The sequence below is a fragment of the Bombina bombina genome, chromosome 3 (assembly GCF_027579735.1).
Source record: "Bombina bombina isolate aBomBom1 chromosome 3, aBomBom1.pri, whole genome shotgun sequence".
Classification (NCBI taxonomy): Eukaryota; Metazoa; Chordata; class Amphibia; order Anura; family Bombinatoridae; genus Bombina; species Bombina bombina.
The window spans coordinates 446897760-446923420 of NC_069501.1; the positions used below are offsets into that span (position 1 = coordinate 446897760).

The following is a 25661-nucleotide window of genomic DNA, read 5'->3' on the forward strand; positions in this document are numbered from 1 at the left end:
CACTTTAGTTGTTCCGGCGTTAGCCCATAAAACTCTTAACTACTGACTTTTAAATGCGTTAGGAGTCTGGACAGGACAAGGGTGTACCGGTCACTTTTTCCAGTGATCGTAATACCGGCGTTAGGCAAATCCCATTAAAAAGATAGGATATGCAATTGACGTAAGGGGATTTGCGGTATGCTAAAATCGCGGAAAAAAGTGAGCGGTACACCCATACCTGCCTGACTCGTACTACCAGCGGGCATTAAAAAGCAGCGTTAGGACCCCTTAACGCTGCTTTTTAAGGCTAACGCAAGACTTTTAATCTAGCCGATAAAGTGTTCATAAACAAAAGTGCACTTAATTACTTACACCGAATGGTTAGTTTTTCGTCACATCAAACTGGGGACTTGCAGATATGAACCGCCACTTTGAGCCGTCTGGGGACCTCCAGAACTTTAATCGCAACTATGTTGCTTTTCTCCCATGCAAGCCGTCTTCCAGCTTGTAACAAAAATTGAAGCTAGGTGCTGTACAACTACAGATGCCATGAAGGGACTAAAAAGTGAAATAATAGAGCAACGTGTTTCGGCAAGCTCTTTCAGCTCTTTTACTGCCCATCCCTAATCTAAAAAAATAAAACCACACAAAAAAAAACAAAAAAAAAAAAACCTAACACTAGTCCCAGAATATCTACTCACGGTACCTGAAGTCCGGTCATCCATACTCATCCAGGCAGCGAGAATTCTATATCCAGACGGCGACATCTTCCTCCATCGTGGGGCCATCTTCTATCTTCATCCCGGTGGCGCGGAGTAGTGGACATGTTGAGCAAAGCTGTCCAGGACAGGCGATGACATCCCGCGTGGAGCGTCCTCATTATACGATCACTGCCGTACACTGAAGCTTGAATGCAAGGTACCCATTTAAAAATGGGGTACCTTGCATTCTTATTGGCTGACATTTTCAAATCAGCCAATAGGATGAGAGCAATGCCCATACAAATGCCCCTTATGGGGCAATGGGTAGCTTTGGATTTTTTTAGACTTAGGTTTTTTTTATTTTGGGGGTTTGGTTGGGTGGGGGGTTTACTTTTAGGGGGGACTTTGTAATTTTTTAATGTAAAAGAGATGTTTAACTTATGGCAATGACCTTCAAAAGGCCTTTTTAAAGGCTGTTGGTAGTTTATTGTTAGGTTAGGGGGTGTTTATATTTTGGGGGGATTTTTATAGGGCTATTAGATTAGGTGTAATTGTTTTTATTTTTGATAATTTCGTTTATTATTTTTTGTAATCTTAGAGTTTTTATTTTTCATATTTTTAGTGTTTATTATTTTTTTGTAATGTTAGATTTTTAATTTTTTTTCGTAGTAGCTTTTTTTCAATTTGTAATTTAGATTTTTTATTTTTACGTAGTGTTAGGTTTTTTTAATCATGTAATTTAGGATTTTTAATTAGTATTTTTTTTGTTTTATTAGAATAGTTATGTTAGGTTAATTTATAGTTTAATCTTAGTTTTTTTTTTTATTTCACAGATAAGTTTTTATTTATTTTAAGATAGTTATATTGTAACTTTTAATTTAAAGTTAGGGGGGTGTTAGGTTTAGGGGTTAATAATTTAATTTAGTGTTCTGCTATGTGGGGGGCCGGCAGTTTACGGGTTAATAGGTTTAGTTTATTAGCTATGATGTGGGGGACTGGCGGTTTAGGGGTTAATTGGTTTAGTTATTAGTTGCGATGTGGGGGGTTGGCGGTTTAGGGGTTAATAGGTTTATATAGCATTGTCGATGTGGGGGGCCAGCGGTTTAGGGGTTAATAGGTTTATTTTAGTGTTGGCGATGTGAATGGGAGGCAGATTAGGGGTTAATATGTTTATTATAGTATTTGCGATGTGGGAGGGTGGCAGTTTAGGGGTTAATAGGTAGTTTATGGGTGTTAGTGTGCTTTGTAACATTTTAGTTATGAGTTTTGTGAAACATTTTTGTTTTGCAAAATCCATAACTACTGGTCTCAGATCGCAGAATGGCTCGTATCAGTATAGGCTGTAATACAGGCATTTTAGCTGGACCGCACAACCTGTAATACGGCGCTATCATTTTTTGAGCGCGGAATGGAGGGTTACGTAAGGACTAAAATGCTTGGGGTATAGCGACTTGTATAATGCGTTACCAGCCATTCCATACGCAATGGACAATTTGTCTGCGGTATAGCAGTACCACAAACTTGTAATTTAGCCGAATGAAAGTCCATGTGGCCCATACACTGACAAGCCTGTTTTCTATATAAATGTTATTTTTGTTGGGCTCTGTAACGAAATGCACATAGGTTTTATGCTATTCAAAGGTGTTTCCCACATTGTTTTTAGAGGATATGCTACAACCTTTGAGAAAATGCATGCATGGGGATATGAAGTATCTTGTATACTGTATATATATATATAATATCAACAATACAAAACAATACAAAACATCTGTAAAATACAATATTGTAACTTACGCAGACATTCAGGTAACGGTGGCTCCCAGTGACTATCAATATTGCATGTGGAGATGCTGGATCCATTTATATAGAAACCAACCTTACACTTAAATGACACTCCAGAATTTAATATGTACGGACCAACAAATCCTGACATCCTATCTGCATTGGGTATGTTTGGACTTGGACAGCTCACAACTAAGAATAAAAGAAAAAAAAATGTTAAAGAGAAAATTAAAATAAATGTTCCTTTTGTGAATACCTGTGTTTGCAAAATTAGAAAAAGTATATATCACTGATTCTAGACACGTATTTTAGGACACTGCTTTGCCTCAATCTTCAGTTTAACTTATACAAATGTTGATATTATTTTATAAGCATAAGTTACTTTATACTTTAATGGTTTGGTAAAAATGTCTACATATACTACTGATTTATTTATTTATTATTACTAACAATTTATTGCTCAACTGAAAGTCAGTCAATTTAGTTGTATTTATATATTTTTTTTACATTATTTCTTATTTAAATACTAGATTGCAAGTGCATTATTGTTATTGCAGGTTGAGATAAGCAATATATCGCGCCCTCGCTAACTTTTGCACATATTACAAGTTAAAAGTAAATGGTTTTGCTTGACTGCAAACTAAATAAGCACTCGGGACTTAAAAAAAAGTTTCGCCAAACACAACATCAATACATTAAAATAAAGTGTTACACCTCGTATATTTTTTTTACAGAGGTTAAAAAGGTTTATGGTATATGGCCAGGTATTTGACTACAAATAGCTAATATATATGTGTCTGTATACAAAATAAATAAAAAAAGGACTGTGCACCAAAATAAACACAGTAAACTAGAGAGGGCCTTTTTATAACACTAATTAATTAAAGGGATACTAAACCTAAATTTTCTTTCCTGATTCAGATAGAGCATGCAATTTTAAGCAACTTTCTAATTTACTCGTATTATCAAGTTTTCTTCGTTCACTTGCTATATTTATTTAAAAATCAGGAATTTAAACTGAAGGAGCCGGCCAATTTTAGGTTCAGCACCATGGATAGCGCTTGCTTATTGGTGGCTGACATTTAGCCACCAATAAGCAAGCATAACCCAGGTTCTGAACCAAAAATGGGCCGGCTCCTATGCTTTTACATTCCTGCTTTTTAAATAAAGATAGCAAGAGAACAAGTCTTCTATCTTCATCCTGGCGGCATGGAGCGGAGCCATCCTGGAAGCTGATCCCATCCTGCGCGGAGCGTCCTCTTCATACGGTCACCGTTTCAAAATGGCGCCCCTTGCATTCCTATTGGCGGATTTGATTCTTCAAATTCAAATCTGCCAATTGGATGAGAGCTACTGAAATCCTATTGGCTGTTCAAATCAACCAATAGGATGAGAGCTACTGAAATACTAATGGCTGATTTGAACAGCCAATAGGATATCAGTAGCTCTCATCCTATTGGCTGATTTGAATTTGAAGAATCAAATCAGCCAATAGGAATGCAAGGGATGCTTTTTTGAAATGGCTACCTTGCATTCAACTTCAGTGTACGGCGGCGACCGTATGAAGAAGACGCTATGCGCAGGATGGGATCAGTTTCCATGATGGCTCCTGTCATGAAATGCAGGACATATGCCGGACACAGCAATGATGGTACAACTCTATTTTATTACAGAGCATAGAAACATACATCTAGTCAGGTTGATTGTACTAACTAACTGCAACACAGACTACCGGACCTAAGCCCCGCCCCCAAACTAGTGACATAACTTCCTGCTCTCATCACATCTTCCCCCTTTCAAAGGGCGAAGCATACATATAAATATAACAAATAACAGGGTATACAAAGAGCATACAACAACATTTTTGAACAGTATATGGTAAATAGGTTACAGAAAAATAAACAACATTAATTACATCCTGACTTGGACATCGGGGTAGACTACCCTAGTCCACAGTGACCATGGGATTTTTCTGCCCATATTTGCGGTCACTGTTCTAGCTAAAGTCAGTCCCTATATCGGGCCGGAAGTTTCACCACTTTTTCGCTTGATGTAACTTTGCAAGAACTGTCCTCTGATACAGAAGAAGGTGAATAAGAGTCCGCTGGAGGCAGAGACATATCCCCGCTGTGATCTTGCTGAGGGGAAGGCACCTCTCTTAGAACAGGGGATCCCACTGGCGGTGGTACTGAGGCATCCAGTTCCAGACTCTCAGGTACAGGCTGAAGATGTCTTCGGTTACGACGTGTAACCGTCCCTCCATCAGTAAGGACTGCATAAGACCTTGGTTCTGGAGAGCGTCCAATTACCGTAGCAGGCGTCTTCCATTTCTTCTCATCATCCAGTTTAATTCTGACACTTTGCCCCGCATTTAGTTCCTGTAAGGGCCTGACAGAATGTCTCCTGTCGTAGAAGAAACGATAACCCTTTTTGGCCTCTTCATCCCTCCTAAGGACTTCGTCCCGAGGAACAGAGCCAGTCGGCTTGAAGACACCCACTGAGGGTAAAGTGGTGCGAATCTGGCATCCTAGCATTAGCTGTGCCGGGCTAAACCCGGTGGCTTGAATGGGCATCGCCCTGTATGACAAGAGGGCTAGATACGGTTCAGATTGCGTTAAAATGAACTTTGTTGTTTGAACTGCCTTTTCAGCCATTCCGTTGGCCTGCGGGTAATGTGGACTTGACGTGGAATGTACGAAGTCATATTCCCTGCTGAAAGCACTGAACTCTGCAGAAGTGAACTGCATGCCATTATCACTCACCAGCTCCATCGGAATGCCCCACCGGGCAAACAAGCTCTTCAGACGAATGATAGCGGCTTGACTTGTGATATCATTCAAAGGTGCAATTTCCAAATACCTGGAATAGTAGTCGATCACAACAAGGAACTTTTTCCCGTGCAGTTCACACAAATCAGCAGCTAATTTCTGCCACGGCCCCGCAGGCAGCGGAGTAGAAATCAAGGGCTCCCTTCTCTGAGTAGGCCGGCGTTCCCGGCAAAAGGCACATTTAGACACGTGATTTGCAATGTCGGAGCTGATCCCAGGCCACCACACAGCTGTAGCTGCCCTTTCTCTGCACTTTGTAATGCCTAAGTGGCCATCGTGAATCCTGTTTAACATCTCCTTCCTCATGCTGACAGGAATAACGATGCGGTCTTGGAACAGCACCAACCCCTCCAGCTCTGTGAGCTGTGACCTCTCTGACTGGTAAGAACTTAAAGACATCCAGGCTGCCCGGCTCTCGGGCCAGCCTTCTTTTATGTACCGTATAACCTCTTGCAGATCTGTGTCCAAATATGTCTCTTTCTTTATTTCTTCCAGTTTCCTTGAATAAATGGACTTTGAGGCCAGAACCGAATCAACATACACTTTCACCTCAGATTCGGTTGAGGATTTTTCAGCAGCAGCCAGCGGGAGCCTGGATAGTGTATCTGCCACAACCAGTTGTTTCCCCGGCACATGCACTGCCTGAACATTGAACCTGAGTAGTCTCATTAAAAGTCTCTGGCATCTTAAGGGTGTTTTGTCGATATCATACGAGTTGATTAGAGGGACTAGCGGTTTATGGTCAGTCTCCAGACTAAATTTCTCTAAACCAACTAGATAACGCTGAAAGCGCTCACAGGCCCAAACTGCAGCCAGGCACTCTTTCTCAATTTGAGCGTATTTTGACTCAGCAGCCATCAGTGTGCGGGTACAGTAGGCGATGGGCTGTAGATTATTTTCATTTAACTGCAGGAGAGCAGCCCCCAACCCATAACTGCTTGCATCAGCACTAACCACAGTCTTTTTGGAAGGGTCGTAGAACCCCAGCACTGGGGCAGACCCCAGCAGGGACTTGGTCTGCATAAAAGATTTTTCTTGTGAAGGTCCCCAGACCCAGGCAACATCTTTCTTTAGTATCTCTGTGATAGGGTGTAGAACTGTTGATAAATCTGGAAGAAACTTGCCCACATAATTTACAAGGCCCAATATCTGTCTCAGCTCATATACATCAGAAGGACTTTTCATCTGTTCAATAGCACAAATTTTCTCGGGGTCTGGCTTGATGCCATTCCCATTGATGATATGCCCAAAGTAACATAATTCAGTTTTCCTAAAATGGCATTTTTCTTTATTTAACTTCAGCCCAGACTCTTTGATAGCCTGCAGCACACAACTTAAACGCTGACCCATACACTAGAATGTCGTCCATGACGACTGCCGTGCCCACGTGCCATGGTCACTTAAGACAGAACTCATTTCCCTTTGAAAAATTTCTGGGGCAGAGGTAGTCAGCTTGCGGCACTTTGGATCCAGGGGGATCTGCCAAAAGCCACTAGAAGCGTCCAATGTAGAAAAGAACTTTGCCCCAGCCAACTTTGGAGCTATGTCTTCTAATGTCGGCAGCACAAATCTCTCTCTCTTCACTGCCTCATTCAACCTTTTCAGGTCCACACAGATGCGCACCTTTCAATTTTTCTTTGCAACAGGAACAATGGGGGCACACCAATCAGTTGCTTCAACAACCTCTTCAATAACCCCCATAGACTTCATGCGCATAAGCTCCTTCTCCACTCGAGGCATGAGCGGGAACGGAATTCTACGGGGAGTAGAAATACTGTATGGGACTGCGTCACTTTTAAGTGCTATACGGACTGGTTTGCAATTCAGTAGACGCAATTCACCAAACATATCTTCAGAGATCTCATTCACTCTGGCCACGAGGCCCAAGTCACAGGCTGCTTTTCTGCTCAATAAATTGCTAACACACTGACCTCGAATCACATGCACCCACATAGTGAACTTCCTTTGCTTGTACTCACAGCTGGCAAGAAATTTCCCCACACAATCAATTCGGCCACCAGGACTATAGACATTTGTAGTAACCTTCGCCAGCTGGGGCTGTCGAGGCAGTTTCATAAATGCAGCAAAAGACATTACAGTGTTATCTGCTCCTGTGTCAATCTTAAAATCAACTTTGGCTCCCATTACAGTAAAAGTAACCTTCCAATCTTCCTCTGAGCTTGGCCGTTCCACAACAGAACCCACAAAAGACACTTCCTGACCCTCCTGGTCACTGTCCACCTGCATCTCCTTAATGTATTCAGTTTTACACACCACTTCAAAATGGCCCATTCTGTTACATTTTCTGCATCTTTTATCTCTGGCCGGGCATATAACACTCTGATCATGGGCACGGTAGCACCGTGTGCATCGGGCATGCTGCGCCCATCCACTTCTAGGCCTATCCATTATCTTAGATCTACCGCTCACACTGTGCCTTTCACTAGCAGTTTTCCTGGACTGTTGCACTTCATCCACAATACTCTCAGACCTCAGATCAGCACTTTTCTTTTTCACCAGTTCACTCTGGCGGGCCATCCTAATAGCCCCATCTAATGTTAAATCAGGCTCTAACTGCAGCTTCAGTGAGACTTCAGCATCTGCAATTCCAATAACTATTCTGTCTCTGATTTGCTCTTCTTTAGCAACACCAAACTCACAAAATTCAGCTAGTTCATTCAGGCTGCGCACAAATGACTCCACAGATTCTCCCACACGCTGATTACGTTTGTGAAAACAAGCTCTCTCATGAATCACATTTCTTTTGGGCACAAAGTGGGCACTGAGTTTATCCATAACTATATCAAAGTTTAATTCTTCCCCTTCTTGGAAAGTAAAAGAATTGAACACTGGCTCCACATCTTTCCCCATAGAGTATAAAAGAGAATTAACATGTACTTCACCACTCTCCTTGTTCAGTTTGGAAGCAATCCTGAAGCGCTGAAACCGCTGATGCCATGTGGGCCAAGCTGCAGGCTGAGAGAAGTCAAAAGGTTCAGGTGGGGTAAACTTTGACATTGTCATCGATCAGGAACAGAAGCGCAGGCCAGAACTTCTGACACCATGTCATGAGATGCAGGACATATGCAGGACACAGCAATGATGGTACAACTCTATTTTATTACAGAGCATAGAAACATACATCTAGTTAGGTTGATTGTACTAACTAACTGCGACACAGACTACCGGACCTAAGCCCCGCCCCCAAACTAGTGACATCACTTCCTGCTCTCATCACAGCTCTGTTCCAGGATAGATGAAGACCTCGCCACCTGGATAAAGACCTCGCCGCCTGGATAAACAATTCTCTCCGCCTGGATGTCCGGACTTCAGAAACCGTGAGTAGATCTTCTGGGGTTAGTGTTAGGTTGTTTGTTTTTTTTTTGGGTGTTTTTTTTTTAGTTAAGGCATAGGCAATTTGAAAAAGAGCTAAATGCCCTTTTTAGGGCAATGCAAAAGAGCTGAATGGCCTTTTAAGGCTATGCCCATACAAATGCCCCTTTAGGGGCAATGGGTAGCTTAGGTTTTTTTGGGGGGGGTTGGTTGGGTGGTGGGTTTTACTGTTGGGGGGACTTTGTATTTTTTTACAGGTAAAAGAGCTGATTTCTTTAGGGCAATGCCCTACAAAAGGTCATTTTAAGGGTTATTGGTATAGGTCAGAGGGTGTTGTTATTTTGGGGGGCTTTTTTATTTTTATAGGGCTATTAGATTAGGTGTAATTGTTTTTATTTTTGATCATTTAGTTTATTTATTTTTTGTAATCTTAGTGTGTTTTATTTTTTGTGATTTTAGTGTTTATTATTTTTTAGTTGTAATTTAGATTTTTCGTAGTGTTAGGTTTTTTTAAATTTGTAATTTAGATATTTTAATTGGTAGTTTTTTAATTTTATTAGAATAGTAAGGTTAGGTTAATTTATAGCTTAATGTTAGGATTATTTTTATTTCACAGGTAAGTTTTTATTTATTTAAATAGAGTTATATTGTAATTTTAATTTAAAGTTAGAGGTGTTAGGTTTAGGGGTTAATAGTTTAATTTAGTGTTTTGCAATGTGGGGGGCTGGCGGTTTAGGGGTTAATAGGTTTATTTAGTGGCGGAGATGTGGGAGGCGGCGGAATAGGAGTTAATAGCTTTTATTGGTGGTGGCGATGTCGGGGGTGGCAGATTAGGGGCTAATAACTTTATTATAGTGGCGGTGATGTCGGGAGCTGCAGATTGAGGGTTAATAACTTTATTTAGCGTCGCCGATGTCAGGGACGGCAGATTAGGGGTTAATAACTTTTTTTAGGTGTCAGCAATTTCGGGGCGGCGGATTAGGGGAGCCAGGAAAGTGTATCTGCCACTACCATTTGTTTCCCCGGCACATTCACTGCCTGAACGTTGAACCTGAGCAGCCTCATCAGAATTCTCTGGCATCTTAGGGGTGTCTTGTCAATATCATAGGAATTGATCAGAGGGACTAATGGTTTATGGTCAGTTTCCAGACTAAACTTCTCCAGGCCCGCTAGGTAACGCTGGAAGTGCTCATAGACCCAAACTGCAGCCAGGCACTCTTTCTTAATTTAGGCATATTTCGATTCTGCAGCCGGAACAGTAGGCAATGGGTTGTAGTTTGTTCTTATTCAGCTGCAGGAGAGCGGCCCCTAACCCATAACTGCTTGCATTGGCACTAACCACAGTCTTTTTAGAAGGGTCGCAGAACCCCAGCACTGGGGCAGACCCCAGCAGGGACTTGACCTGTGTAAAAGCTTCTTCTTGTGGAAGTCCACAGACCCAGGAAACATCTTTCTTCAACAATTCGGTAATAAGGTGTAATACTCTAGAGAAATCTGGTAGGAACCTGCCCACATAATTCACAAGGCCCAATATTTGTCTCAGCTCAAGTATATCAGAAGGACTTCATCTGTTTAATAGCAAAGATTTTGTCAGGGTCTCGCGATACCATCTCCATTGATAACGTGCCCAAAATAACATAATTCAGGTTTTCTAAAATGGCATTTTTCTTTATTTAATTTCAGCCCAAACATTCTGATGGTCTGCAGCACACAGCTCAATCACTGATCATGTTCTTCCAGTGTAGACCCATACACTAAAATGTCATTCATGCTGACTGCCGTGCCCTCGTTATCCCTTAGGAGGGAACTCATCTCTCTTTGAAAGATTTCACGGGCAGAGGATATCCTGAAGGGAGGTCTGGAGAAGCAAAACTGACCTACCGGTGTAATGAAAGTAGTCAGTTTGCGACACTTTGGGTCTAGAGGTACCAGAAGCCACTGGAAGCATCCAGTGTAAAGAAGAACTTTGCCCCAGTCAGTTTTGGAGCTATATCTTCAAGTGTCGGCAGCACATATCTCTCTCTTTTCACCGCCTCATTCAGTCGTTTCAAGTCTACGCAGATATGTACCTTCCCATTCTTCTTCAAAACGGGCACAATGGGGGCACACCAGTCACCTCTTCAATAACTCCCTTATTCTTCATACGCAGAAGTTCCTTCTCCTCTTGAGGCATGAGCGGGAATGGAATTCTACGAGGAGTAGTAATGCTGTATGGGACTGCATCAACTTTCAGTGATATTCGGACTAGGTTGCAATTAAGCAGGCCCTATTCACCAAACATGTCTTCCGTAATCTCATTTACTCTGGCGACAAGGCCCAAACCACAGGCTGCTTTCCTGCTTAATAGGTTGTTAACACACTGTCCTCTAATTACATGTACCCACATGGTGAATTTCTTCTGTTTGTACTTGCAGATAGCGAGAAATTTCCCTGTACAATCAATGCGGCCTCCAGGACTGTGGATCTTCATCGTAACTTTCGCCAGCTGAGGCTGTCGAGGCAGTTTTATGAATGCTTCAAGGGACATAACGGTAATGTCTGCTCCTGTGTCAATCTTGAAAGCAACCTTGGCTCCCATTACTGTAAGGGTAACCTGCCAATCTTCGCCTGAACCAGACCGTTCAACAACAGACCCTACAAAGGACACTTCTTGTGCCTCGTGGTCACTAACATGCTATGATTACGGCCTGAGGGCTAAAATATGTCAGCATTGGTGCTGCTCTCTTTTCTACACTGTGTGATGCTCCATGCTTTTTAACTTTTGTTTGGAACAAATAAAGACTTTTTAATCTTATGCAGTGGCTCCAAATCTTTGTTCCTGCTGTTCTACCACCAGTCATAGGAACCACTCTGCAGTTACCAGGCAGTGCTCCAGTCACTCCCCTTGTCTACGCGTCATACGTGACATCATCGACATGCATCATTTGGATCCTGCTTCACGTGTGAAGAGCCCACGCCGGGGGAACAGCTGATACAGCTACCGAGTAAGCTCTCAGTCTGTTACACAAACGGATTACACCCCTGGCTTTGTGAGGAAGACTTCAATCAACACGGAGCCTTTCTTTTGTGATCCTGGATTCGTCAGCAGTTATCAGATGTGTAACCATTTCACACTTGTTTTGTTTACCTTTGGCTGCTCAATATAAAGAAAGAAGAAGGAGGGGGAGGAGGAGTATATACTTAAATCCTGTATTCCAGATAGGATTTAATTCCTCATAGCAGATATTGACTTTGCAGGTTACACTATTAACTATGTTCTCTTCAGAGTATAGAAGCATACAGACTGAACAACACATCAGATTTAGTAACTATCTGGTGATGTCACACTTCCACTCTCATCACAGGAAGTAAAGTTTTTAAGAAAATGAAAACCCATTAAAGGTGCTTAATAGTGTAATGATAACATGTTTTAATGTGTTAGAGCATTTTGTTATTGCACTGTTGCTTGCCTATGTGTAAAATCAGCTTTGGAGTGGCAATATACTACTGCTCCTGAGCTTATGGTGCTTGCTGGTGAGCCAATCAACACCAGCATAAATTCATAGCCTCCAATAACAGCCCTGGTCATGTTAGGCTCGTGAACAGGAGTGTGGGTATTAATCATATAATTAAAGACAAATAATAGTACACAAATGCAATGTTCTTGTCACAGCCTATGTGGTTATTGAACACAGAACTGTTGGCTTGTATTGCTGTGTGTTACCACTGAACCACATGTTGACCTTAGTTTTGGCTCTGTTTTTCTAACCTGTTTCCTTATCTTTTTTAACTCAATGGCCTCTAGTTATCAAGGTCTGTCGGACCTGATCCGACAGTGTGGATCAGGTCCGACAGACCTCGCTGAATACGGCGAGCAATACGCTTGCCATATTCAGCATTGCACCAGCAGCTCACAAGATCTGCTGGTGCAACGCCTCCCTCTTCAGACTTGCAGCCAACAGGCCGCCAGCAGGGGGTGTCAATCAACCCGATCATACTCAATCGGGTTGATTTCCGGCGATGTCTGTCCGCCTGCTCTGAGCAGGCGGACAGGTTATGGAGCAGCGGTCTTTGTGACCACTGCTTCATAACTGCTGTTTCTGGCGAGCCTGAACCGGGCACTTTAGCATCAAAATTTACATTCACTTTAACCGGCAGTACAGTCCAAACCTGCAGCAGAGCCTATGGATATTAACTGCCTTTGTCCTACTGAGGCAGAGAAACTGAGAAGGTGAACACTAGGGGTGCAGTCACATATGTTGCATAATTTTCAGTGCAACTGCTGAAACCCACATCGCCCGTAAGTTCACCTGGCACATTGGGTGAATCACATAACACATGCTGCCATATGATATACTGGCGTAAGTAGGCCAAACTGACGAGGTTCAGAAATATGCACAAGTACACAATTCTGGTGCCACCAGTAATTTACGCCAGTATATTACACATGTAAGTTAAAAATAAAGAGTAGTTTATTTTATGTTGAATTCACATGTAAAAATCGAAACTGAAAGAAATTAATAAACAGACATGCAAACCGACTACAAGGTAAACATGGTGTGTAATCAGGGTGTGTATTGTCTGTCAGGTGTTTTAACTGTTTGATATGTGCAGCTATGTGCAGCTGAAATGTATGTGAGTGCGCATGCATTAAGTGTTAAGCCTTTCAGGGACTTACACTGCTTTTTTACTGTACACAAGGGTAGCTGTGCCTGCCTATGTGTTGCAAACTGAAAATGGAGTAAAATATATCCATTCTGCACGCGTAAGTTCATGCGCTGCCTTTGTGATACTGACTGCCGATGCCAGTTCTATGTTAGTCTATGGGAGCAAAAAATGCGCACGCTGTGAAAAGACTTTTTGGGATTTGCAAAGAAACACCACATCCCTTATAATCAGAATTAAAGACCCATCTGAGTAACCACTTTGTGGTCAGTCATAAGGATGAACTACAACATCAGTAACAGAAAACTGTTGGTCATAAAACTGGCTTTAACCGAATGGCAACATCTTTTGGAGGGTACTACTATGCTTTTTATTATTCTCACAGATCATGAGAGCCTGCTTTATCTTTAAACAGTTAAATGCTTAAACTCACGTCAGGCTAGGTGGGCCTTATTTTTCTCTCATTTCAACTTTATTTTATCCTATGTCCCGGGACACAAGAAGGCTAAAGCTCTATATTGTCGATTTCTACCATAAGTTCCAGAACAACTTGCTGAACAGTTCATTATGCCACAACATAAGATTATGGCCCAATTCTCTACCTCTCCACAGCACAATCTTCAGGAATCACAATTTCAACTACCACAAGGACTGATGGTTCCTTCTAGTAGGCTATATGACATCCACTAGGCTAAGAAAATCTCTTCTCCTCTGGGCTCATGATCGGATCCTCTCTGGGCATCCAGTGGTACCCATCATGTGCTGCTAATAAAGTACCTTGTACTTTACCTGCTGATTTGTTACAACCTTTGACAGCCATGGCCTGATACAACTATTACATATTTATTAAAGTCTACTTGCATGTCAGTGATTTGGGGAATTGTGGGCCACTTTTCTACAATGTGCCATTTTGCCATTTTCCAAGCTTTCCATCTAAATTGTCAGACTCCATGGCATTCTTGTCAGCATAGTATCAGACTGTGGCTCCCAATTTGTGTCTTGCTTTTGGAAAGTATTATTTAAGAAGTTAGGGGTCACAGTAGCACTCTCAACTGCTCAACATCCACAAACAGATGGACAAACAGTTTGCATGAATCAGACTCTGGAAGCATACTGTAGCTTCACAACTATATAAATGAATGGGACTCCAACTGGTCAGATCTGCTTATGTTGGCGGAGATAGCTATACATTCTCATTGACATAGTGCTACTCACATTACGCCATTTCATGCAGCCCTGGACACACACATGTTTCCTTTGTGCAATCTTTTTACTGGAGTTCCTGCAGCAGACATATATCCGAGGCCTTCAAAGACATTGGAGGAAAATCTGCACTCTCTTGGATAAAACAGCAGGCAGGTATAAACATTTTGCCAATTGTAGATGCAGGTATGTCCCTCCTTGGACTGGTGACATGTCCCTCCTTTGGCCCTGATTCATTGATCCTTGTATATTATTTCCAGAATGGGCCCTGTAACACATTGTTTGAAGCTGCCTTCATCTGTATACATCCATCCAGTTTTCCATATAGCACTGCTGAAAAAGATTGTCTTTAAAAGACACTCTAGAAGCCTTCAGAAGCCTCCGCCTCATCTAGTGGATGGAAATCATGAATATGAGGTGTCCAAAATCTTAGACAAGGACACAGTCTAAAATACATGGTACACTGTAAGGGCTATCCTATAATCTAATGTCCATGGGTGCCTACAAGGAATCTTCGCGCTTCTGCCTTCATCTGTGACTTTTACACAGCTTTCCCTTATAAGCCACGCTAGGCCTCCAGAGGGATACAGGAAGAGGGGGCTCTGTCACAGTCTAGTCATTGCCAGACTAAGGGCTGGATTTATTATAAGGCAGAATAGGCATGTGCCTACAGGTACCCTCCATAGAGGGGTGCCTGTCTCTGTCTATTATAAATACTGTCCATCCAGCGACTATAACTAAGATGGCCGCTGGCAGTGCAATAACAGAACTGCACATGTTGCCCTGAGTATTACGTATGCATAAGCATCTGGCCCTAACAAAGTTGGTGTCTACAGACACCTGGCCAGACTGTGTATTGACTTCCTGCCTGTCTTGACTACTCTCTTTGATAACCCCTTTTTGCCCCATTGCCTGCCAGTTGCTGACCATGCATGTTCCACTACATTTTTGCTTTGTCCTCAGCCACTTCTCCACTGCAAACTATACCAACGATTGGGAACCCTCCAACTGATGCTGCATAACGGCCATTAATTAGCAAAGGATGTACCTCACCACAGTATCTTACAGTTCTATGTAATAGAGCATTAATATTACGCTATTATTTTTCCCTTTAAATTGTTGAATTTATGCAAAGCTAATATCAAGTGGCTGCTTCACACAATTGCTTAACAAAACTTTATTATGCATAACCAATAATGAAACTATTGCTGTAGCGGAATGAGAATTCACAAATGATCATATAGCCAATAAGATCGCAATCAAATCCATGTGGTCAAATATAGTTTTGTAGTTTACTGCTACATTCTGGAACCTAAATGTTAAACAGTCATGATCCTCGAAGCAGACTTAAAAGGACATGGAAGTCAAAATTTTGCATTCATGATTTAGAGCATAAAATTAATGTATTTAATATTAAAGTACCACTAATTACAGTAGAATTTAATTCTACTGAATAGATAGAGAGAGAGATAAAAAGATAGATAAATAAATAGATAGATAGATATTATCCAGCATGCATTCTGCCTGCTTCTACAATGCATGCTTTGTCCAGTGTGGGTAGCTAGACCAGTGGGGAGCCCTTTAGAATACAGTGACAGTGAACCTAGATGTGTTTTAGCCAATCAGTGCTGATTCATAAATAAATCCACAGGAGTGAACACAATGTTATCTAATATGGCACTCCTGCACTAGCACTGTCTATCTGTGAAAAACTGTCAAAATGCATAAGAGGCGGCCTTTAAGGGCTTATAAATTATCATATGAGCCTACCTAGGTTTATCTTTCAAAAAAGAATACCAAGAGAAAAAGCAAATATGATGATAAAAGTTAATAAGAAAGTTATTTAAATTGCATGCCCTGCATCTGAATCATTGAAGAATAAGTAAATGAAGCGGTCTTGCTTAAAATATAAAGTTCCTTTATTAGCATCAAAGTTAAAAAACCTTTACAGGTTCAGTGTGCAAAAAAGGGTGTGAACACTAAACGGTTGACATGTTTTCAGCAATGAGCCGTAATCGTAACCTAAAGTGCTTAACCTCACAGGTGAATATAAAAGATAGAATGCATTCTAATTGGTTTAAAATTAATTGATAGAAACACCCTCAAGCATTGAGCAATTGCAGAGATTTACCCAGGTGGTGCTGCATAAACAAAATGGAAAGGCTATTAAAAACATACATAAAGTACATTACAGGAGCACAAAAAACTACCAATACTGTATAACACATCATATCATAAAATTGCAGGAAACATATAAATAGAAGGTACATAATACAAATAATGTCATTAATGGCCTCCTAATAGATATCCTATGATATGAAGGATGAAAGGAATAGAGAATACTGAGTAATATACACAAATATGAATCATGCTGGGCATATATATGCACCTAAATGTACTGATGTAGAGTACTTCTTTAATATGATAAAGTATAGACTATATTTCCAAAAAGTCAATGCTTTAGGGTGTTTCTATCAATTTGTTTTAAACCAATTAGAATGCATTCTATCTTTTATATTCACCTGTGAGGTTAAGCACTTTAGGTTACGATTACGGTTTATTGCCAAAACATGTCAACCGTTTAGTGTTCACACCCTTTTTTGCACACTGAACCTGTAAAGGTTTTTTTAACTTTGATGCTAATAAAGGAACTTTTTATTTTAAGCAAGACCACTTCATCTACTTATTCTTCTGTGATTATTACCAGCCACTGGTCTTTGCTTTTACACTCTTGCTGTGAGTACCTGAACCAGGCGAAGAAAGCCGCCACCCCCCCTCCCTCCGCTGACACATTCATTGTGACGTCATCTCCCTACCGCCCAGTGTCGCACGCTGGATTTCAGACAGAGGCTTGAATCAAAAGGGCAGAAGTGGAATTCTGTGCTGAGTAAGTTCTCAGTCCCGTAAGGCATACGGATCCTTGGTTACCCTGTTCCCTCTTACGGCACACTGGAGCTACATAATAGGAGAAGCAACAACTCTTTCGATATGTTGATATGATGTGCTGAGAAATCGGTTCATCTAGGGGTGAGTAGGCTAATAAGACCCGGGCATTGCTTGTATAGCTTATGTTTCTATGGGTACTCACACTGTTTATTGATCTCCATCATATGCTGTGGGAGATTCCATCTTGTCTATCTGAATCATTAACATTTAATTCTGACTAGACTGTCCCTTTAAAATTAATTTTCTGCTGACTGTGACACAGTGCAGAGTACTAGGCAGCATCAAGCTGCAAATTTTGGCACAACCTAGAAACACATGCTCTGCACTAAAAGCTATTACAAAAACAGACAGCTTTTACCAAAAGCTCTGCTGTGGAATGTCCCTTTAATAATAAAATATTTGCAATTTAGAATGGGACAATTAAAATTTTTAAATGGAATATTTCTAACCTTTACAGATAGGTATATCTGGACTCCAGGTTCCTTCACTTCCGCAAGATATAGTGCTTGCGCCAACAAGGGCCAGATTTTTACTGCAACTGTATACGACACTATCCAGATAGAAATATTCATCCTTTACTGGGTTATAGGCTCCATCAGGAATAGAGTCAGGTGGAGAACAAATTACAACTAGAGAAGAAGACAAAAACAAAATAACATGATTAAAATTATAGAATGTAATAAATTGTCTTCTTATCAAACACCCCGGTAAAGAGATCCAGGTCTGCCTTTAGGGCCTCATTTATGAAGCTCCAGGTGCAGTATCATAGCACTTTGCACACTGGCTACAATGCGCTTTTATACGTTACCTTCACATACTGGATCCGCATTACTCCAAGTTCCATCAGCTGTACAATCTCTATAAGTTCTGCTTGATAGCATTCTGTACCTACAGAACATAACAAATAACATTACTTTATTACTAAGAAGCAGGCTGGTGACTAATTATTATCTTATTATTTATTTGTAAACACCACCTGGTATATTAAAACATAAATAGTATACATTAGATACAATACAATATTTAAAGAGATAGCAGTACATATTAATTACTCCATTGTTACTAAGCCATTTCACCCCCTGTGCTGGAGAGCTTAATATGACCACTGGGGCATAGATTAGATACAAGGGCACTTTGTATGTAGGTTTTATTAATGTTAAATGAATAAATAACCCCTACTTCCCCAAAAAATAGAAATTATATTATAAAACAGAAAATGGTATATCTGGGGCTATATTCTAGAGCTAAAACTTTACAGGTGAGATTCCCTTGAAATGCACAGAAAAATAGCACTGCCATTTTACCTGAGAGAGTGTGCTTGTTTTCTAGACTATAGGCCAAGTCAAAGGGGGGTAGTTATCAAGCCGTCAACCTCAAATACGCTGGAATTCCGCAGCGTATTTGTGGCGAGGCTGATTCGCCTTAGTTATCAAGCCCTAGACACCGGGAAAAGTAGAATTTTGTGACGTAAGCTTCGATCCGCCGGACTCAGTCCGACACAGATCGATGCTTACATCACTACAGATGTTCAGCACACAAGTGCGGCACAATCTGACTACTTTTGCTAGTTATCAAAAAACTAGCAGGTACGCTCAGCACTTTTCCTGGAGGCGGCGGATCCCATAGGAATCAATGGGAGTCTGACCATAGCGAAAGTTCATTTTCGCTGCTGCCAGACATCCCATTGATTCCTATGGGAGATGTCTACACCTAACACCCTAACATGTACCCCGAGTCTAAACACCCCTAATCTGTCCCCCCTACACCGCCGCAACTAAATAAAGTTATTACCCCCTAAACCACCGCTCCCAGAGCCCACCGCCACTATAATAAACATGTTAACCCCTAAACCGCCGCTCCCTGACCCCGCCGCAACTATAATATATGTATTAACCCCTAAACCGCCGCTCCCAGACCCCGCCGCCACCTACATGATACCTATTAACCCCTATCCTGCCCCCCCTATACCGTCGCCACCTATAATAAAGTTATTAACCCCTATCCTGCCGATCCCGGACCTCGCCGCAACTAAATAAATAGTTTAACCCCTAAACCGCTGCTCCCGGACCCCGCCGCAACCTATATTAAACTTATTAACCCCTATCCTGCCCCCCCCTACACCGCCGCCACTGTAATAAAATTATTAACCCCTAAACCTAAGTCTAATCCTAACCCTAACACCCCCCTAACTTAAATATTAATTAAATAAATCTAAATAATATTTCTCTTATTAACTAAATTAATCCTATTTAAAACTAAATACTTACCTTTAAAATAAACCCTAATACAGCTACAATATAAATAATAATTATATTGTAGCTATTTTAGGATTTATTTTTATTTTACAGGCAAATTTCAATTTATTTTAACTAGGTACAATAGCTATTAAATAGTTATTAACTATTTAATAGCTACCTAGCTAAAATAAAGAAAAATTTACCTGTAAAATAAATCCTAACCTAAGTTACAATTACACCTAACACTACACTATACTTTAATAAATTATTCCTATTTAAAACTAAATACTTACCTGTAAAATAAACCCTAAGATAGCTACAATGTAATTAATAATTACATTGTAGCTATTTTAGGATTTATATTTATTTTACAGGTAACTTTGTATTTATTTTAGCTAGTTAGAATATTTATTAAATAGTTATTAACTATTTAATAACTACCTAGCTAAAAGAAATACAAAATTACCTGTAAAATAAATCCTAACCTAAGTTACAATTAAACCTAACACTACACTATCATTAAATTAATTAAATTAATTACCTACAAATAACTACAATTAAATACAATTACATAAACTAACTAAAGTACAAAAAATAAAAAAAGCTAAGTTACAAAAAATAAAAAAATAAGTTACAAACATTTAAAAAATATTACAACAATTTTAAGCTAATTACACCTAATCTAAGCCCCCTAATAAAATAATAAAGCCCCCCAAAATAAAAAAATGCCCTACCCTATTCCAAATTAAAAAAGTTCAAAGCTCTTTTACCTTACCAGCCCTTAAAAGGGCCTTTTGCGGGGCAAGCCCCAAAGAAAACTGCTCTTTTGCCTGTAAAAGAAAAATACAACCCCCCCAACATTAAAACCCACCACCCACATACCCCTAATCTAACCCAAACCCCCCTTAAATAAACCTAACACTACCCCCCTGAAGATCATCCTACCTTTAGTCGTCTTCAGCCAGCCGACCCACCGATGGAACCGAAGAGGAGATCCGGAGCGGCAGAAGTGATCCTCCAAGGGGCGCTGAAGAAGTCTTCCATCCGATGAAGTCATCATCCAGGCGGCGCTGAAGAAGTCTTCCATCCGGGCGATGTCATCTTCCAAGCGGCGCTGAAGAAGTCTTCCATCCGGGCGATGTCATCTTCCAAGCGGGGTCTTCAATCTTCTTTCTTCAGGATCCATCTTCATCCCGCCGACGTGGAATATCCTTCTTCCCCGACGGACTAACGACGAATGAAGGCTCCTTTAAGGGACGTCATCCAAGATGGCGTCCCTTCAATTTCCGATTGGCTGATAGGATTCTATCAGCCAATCGGAATTAAGGTAGGAAAAATCTGATTGGCTGATTGAATCAGCCAATCAGATTGAAGTTCAATCTGATTGGCTGATCCAATCAGCCAATCAGATTGAGCTTGCATTCTATTGGCTGTTCCGATCAGCCAATAGAATGCGAGCTCAATCTGATTGGCTGATTCAATCAGCCAATCAGATTTTTCCTACCTTAATTCCGATTGGCCAATCGGAATTGAAGGGACGCCATCTTGGATGACGTCCCTTAAAGGAGCCTTCATTCATCGTTAGTCCGTCGGGGAAGAAGGATGTTCCGCGTCGGCGGGATGAAGATGGATCCTGAAGAAAGAAGATTGAAGACCCCGCTTGGAAGATGACATCGCCCGGATAGAAGACTTCTTCAGCGCCGCTTGGAAGATGACATCGCCCGGATGGAAGACTTCTTCAGCGCCGCCTGGATGATGACTTCATTTATTTAAGGGGGGTTTGGGTTAGATTAGGGGTATATGGGTGGTGGGTTTTAATGTTGGGGGGGGTTGTATTTTTCTTTTACAGGCAAAAGCGCAGTTTTCTTTGGGGCATGCCCCGCAAAAGGCCCTTTTAAGGGCTGGTAAGGTAAAAGAGCTTTGAACTTTTTTAATTTAGAATAGGGTAGTGCATTTTTTTATTTTGGGGGGCTTTGTTATTTTATTAGGGGGCTTAGATTAGGTGTAATTAGCTTAAAATTGTTGTAATATTTTTTAAATGTTTGTAACTTATTTTTTTTATTTTTTGTAACTTAGCTTTTTTATTTTTTGTACTTTAGTTAGTTTATGTAATAGTATTTAATTGTAGTTATTTGTAGGTAATTTATTTAATTAATTTAATGATAGTGTAGTGTTAGGTTTAATTGTAACTTAGGTTAGGATTTATTTTACAGGTAATTTTGTATTTCTTTTAGCTAGGTAGTTATTAAATAGTTAATAACTATTTAATAACTATTCTAACTAGCTAAAATAAATACAAAGTTACCTGTAACATAAATATAAATCCTAAAGTAGCTACAATGTAATTATTAATTACATTGCAGCTATCTTAGGGTTTATTTTACAGGTAAGTATTTAGTTTTAAATAGGAATAATTTAATAAAGTATAGTGTAGTGTTAGGTGTAATTGTAACTTAGGTTAGTTTTTATTTTACAGGTAAATTTCTCTTTATTTTAGCTAGGTAGTTATTAAATAGTTAATAACTATTTAATAGCTATTGTACCTAGTTAAAATAAATTGAAAGTTGCCTGTAAAATAAAAATGAATCCTAAAATAGCTACAATATAATTATTATTTATATTGTAGCTATATTAGGGTTTATTTTAAAGGTAATTATTTAGTTTTAAATAGGATTAACTTAGTTAATAAGATAAATATTATTTAGATTTATTTAATTAATATTTAAGTTAGGGGGGTGTTAGGCTTAGTGTTAGACTTAGGTTTAGGGGTTAATAATTTTATTATAGGTGGCGACGGTGTAGGGGGGGCAGATTAGGGGTTCATAAGTTTAATTTAGGTTGTGGCGGGGTCCGGGAGCGGCGGTTTAGGGGTTAAACTATTTATTTAGTTGCGGCGAGGTCCGGGATCAGCAGGATAGGGGTTAATAACTTTATTATAGGTGGCGACGGTATAGGGGGGGCAGGATAGGGGTTACTAGGTATAATGTAGGTGGCGGCGGTGTCCGGGAGCGGCGGTTTAGGGGTTAATACATTTATAAGAGTTGTGGCGGGGTCTAGGAGCGGCGGTTTAGGGGTTAATAACTTTATTGAGTTGCGGGGGGCCCCGGGGGCGCCGGTATAGGGGATAGAACAGTGTAGTTTAGTGTGGGTGCTTAGTGACAGGCTAGCAAGAAAGCTGTCAAAAAGCCGAAGAGCAGCGAGATCGGATGAGTGATAACTCTCACAGTCCGCTGCTCATCGCCCCGTACTTGGTGCACGGCTTTTTGACAGCTTTTTTGATAACTTTGGCGAAATTTTGCAGGTCCACGGCGGAGATGGTAGGCGAGCTTAGGCGGGCGTATTGAACCGGCGAAGGCAGGTAAAGTAGACGCGTTGATAACTACCCCCCAGAGAGTGTTAGCTAGGATATAGGCTAACACTCTATGATATAGGTCAAGATATAGAAATCCCTTTTTAATTATTTACGGCTAGATTATGAGTTTTGCGTTATGAGCTGTGTGGTGCTCACCGCTCACTTACCTGCAGCGCTGGTATTACGGGTATTTACAAACCCGGCTTTAAAAGGCAAGAAGTGAGCGTAGAGCAAAATTGTGCTCCATATCTCACTCCAATACCAGCGCTGCTTAAGTCAGCGGTGAGCTGGTGGTATGTGCTCGTGCACGATTTCCCCATAGACATCAATGGGGAGAGACGGCTGAGAAAAAGTCTAACACCTGCAAAAAAGCAGCGTAAAACTCAGTAACGCAGCCCCATTGATTCCTATGGGGTAACTAAAGTTATGTTTACACCTAACATCCTAACATGAACCCCTGAGTCTAAACACCCTAATCTTACATTTATTAACCCCTAATCTGCCGCCCCCGACATCGCCGACACCTACATTATATTTATTAACCCCTAATCTGCCGCTCCGGACATCGCTGACACCTACATTATACTTATTAACCCCTAATCTGCTGCCCCCAACATCGCTGACACCTATATTTTATTTATTAAGCCCTAATCTCCCACCCCCAATGTCGCCGCAACCTACCTACACTTATTAACCCCTAATCTGCCGTCCCCAACGTCGCCACCACTATATTAAATGTTTTAACCCCTAAACCTAAGTCTAAGAGTAAATTGGAAAGTTGTTAAAAGAACTGAAATAAAGGGGCAGTTTGCAGAGGCTTAGATACAAGATAATCACAGAGGTTAAAAGTATATTAATATAACTGTGTTGGTTATGCAAAACTGGGGAATGGGTAATAAAGGGATTATCTATCTTTTAAAACAATAAAAATTCTGATGTAGACTGTCCCTTTAAATATAATTTAAATAAATCTAAATAAAATTACTATCATTAACTAAATTATTCCTATTTAAAACTAAATACTTACCTATAAAATAAACCCTAAGCTAGCTACAATATAACTAATAGTTACATTGTAGCTAGCTTAGGGTTTATTTTTATTTTACAGGCAAGTTTGTATTTATTTTAACTAGGTAGAATAGTTACTAAATAGTTATTAACTATTTAATAACTACCTAGCTAAAATAAATACAAATGTACCTGTAAAATAAAACCTAACCTATGTTACAATAACACCTAACACTACACTATAATTAAATCAATTCCCTACATTAAATACAATTAAATAAATTAAATTAAATTAGCTAAATAACAAAAAAAACACTAAATTACAGAAAATAAAAAACAAATTACAGATCTTTAAACTAATTACACCTAATCTAAGAGCCCTATCAAAATAAAAAAGCCCACCCAAAATAAAAAAATCCCTAGCCTAAACTAAACTACCAATAGCCCTTAAAAGGGTCTTTTGCGGGGCATTGCCCCAAAGAAATCAGCTCTTTTACCTTTTAAAAAAAATACAAACAACCCCCCCAACAGTAAAACCCACCACCCACACAACCAACCCCCCAAATAAAAGCCTAACTAAAAAAACCTAAGCTCCCCATTGCCCTGAAAAGGGCATTTGGATGGGCATTGCCCTTAAAAGGGCATTTATCTCTATTGCTGCCCAAAGCCCTAACCTAAAAAATAAACCCACCCAATACACCCTTAAAAAATCCTAACACTAACCCCCGAAGATTCACTTACCGGGAGAAGTCATCATTCAAGCGGCAAGATGTCCTCAACAAAGCCGGCAGAAGTGGTCCTCCAGACGGGCAGAAGTGGTCCTCCAGACGGGCAGAAGTCTTCATCCAGATGGCATCTTCTATCTTCATCCTTCCGACGTGGAGCGGCTCCATCTTCAAGACATCCGGCGCGGAGCATCCTCTTCAAACGACGTCTTCTTCGGGAATGAATATCTCTTTAAGTGACGTCATCCAAGATGGCGTCCCTTAGATTCCGATTGGCTGATAGAATTCTATCAGCCAATTGGAATTAAAGTAGAAAAAATCCTATTGGCTGATGCAATCAGCCAATAGGATTGAGCTCGCATTCTATTGGCTGTTCCAATCAGCCAATAGAATGCAAGCTCAATCCTATTGGCTGATTGGATCAGCCAATAGGATTGAAGTTCAATCCTATTGTTTGATTGCATCAGCCAATAGGATTTTTTCTACCTTAATTCCGATTGGCTGATAGAATTCTATCAGCCAATCGGAATCTAAGGGACGCCATCTTGGATGATGTCACTTAAAGAGATATTCATTCCAAAGAAGCCGTCGTTTGAAGATGTCTTGAAGATGGAGCCGCTCCACGTCGGAAGGATGAAGATAGAAGATGTCATCTGGATGAAGACTTCTGCCCATCTGGAGGACCATTTCTGCCAGCTTCGTTGAGGACATCTTGCCGCTTGGATGAAGACTTCTGCCGGTAAGTGAATCTTCAGGGATTAGTGTTAAGATTTTTTAAGGGTGTGTTGGGTGGGTTTATTTTTTAGGCTAGGGTTTTGGGCAGCAATAGAGCTAAATGCCCTTTTAAGGGCAATGCCCATCCAAATGCCCTTTTCAGGGCAATGGGGAGCTTAGGTTTTTTTGTTAGGTTTTTATTTGGGGGT

General features: G+C 40.5%; 1 protein-coding gene across 1 annotated transcript in view; it reads right to left on the minus strand.

Moving 5' to 3' along the window:
* Nucleotides 1-25661, minus strand: part of LOC128651692 (C4b-binding protein alpha chain) — a 239370-nt gene that overhangs the window by 125237 nt on the left and 88472 nt on the right. Inside the window, exons 5-7 of the mRNA XM_053704679.1 lie at nt 18225-18304; nt 17866-18045; nt 2475-2654 (exon numbers count right to left, since the gene is read on the minus strand). Coding sequence (XP_053560654.1) covers nt 2475-2654; nt 17866-18045; nt 18225-18304 — 440 coding nt within the window. The remainder of the gene's footprint in view (nt 1-2474; nt 2655-17865; nt 18046-18224; nt 18305-25661) is intronic.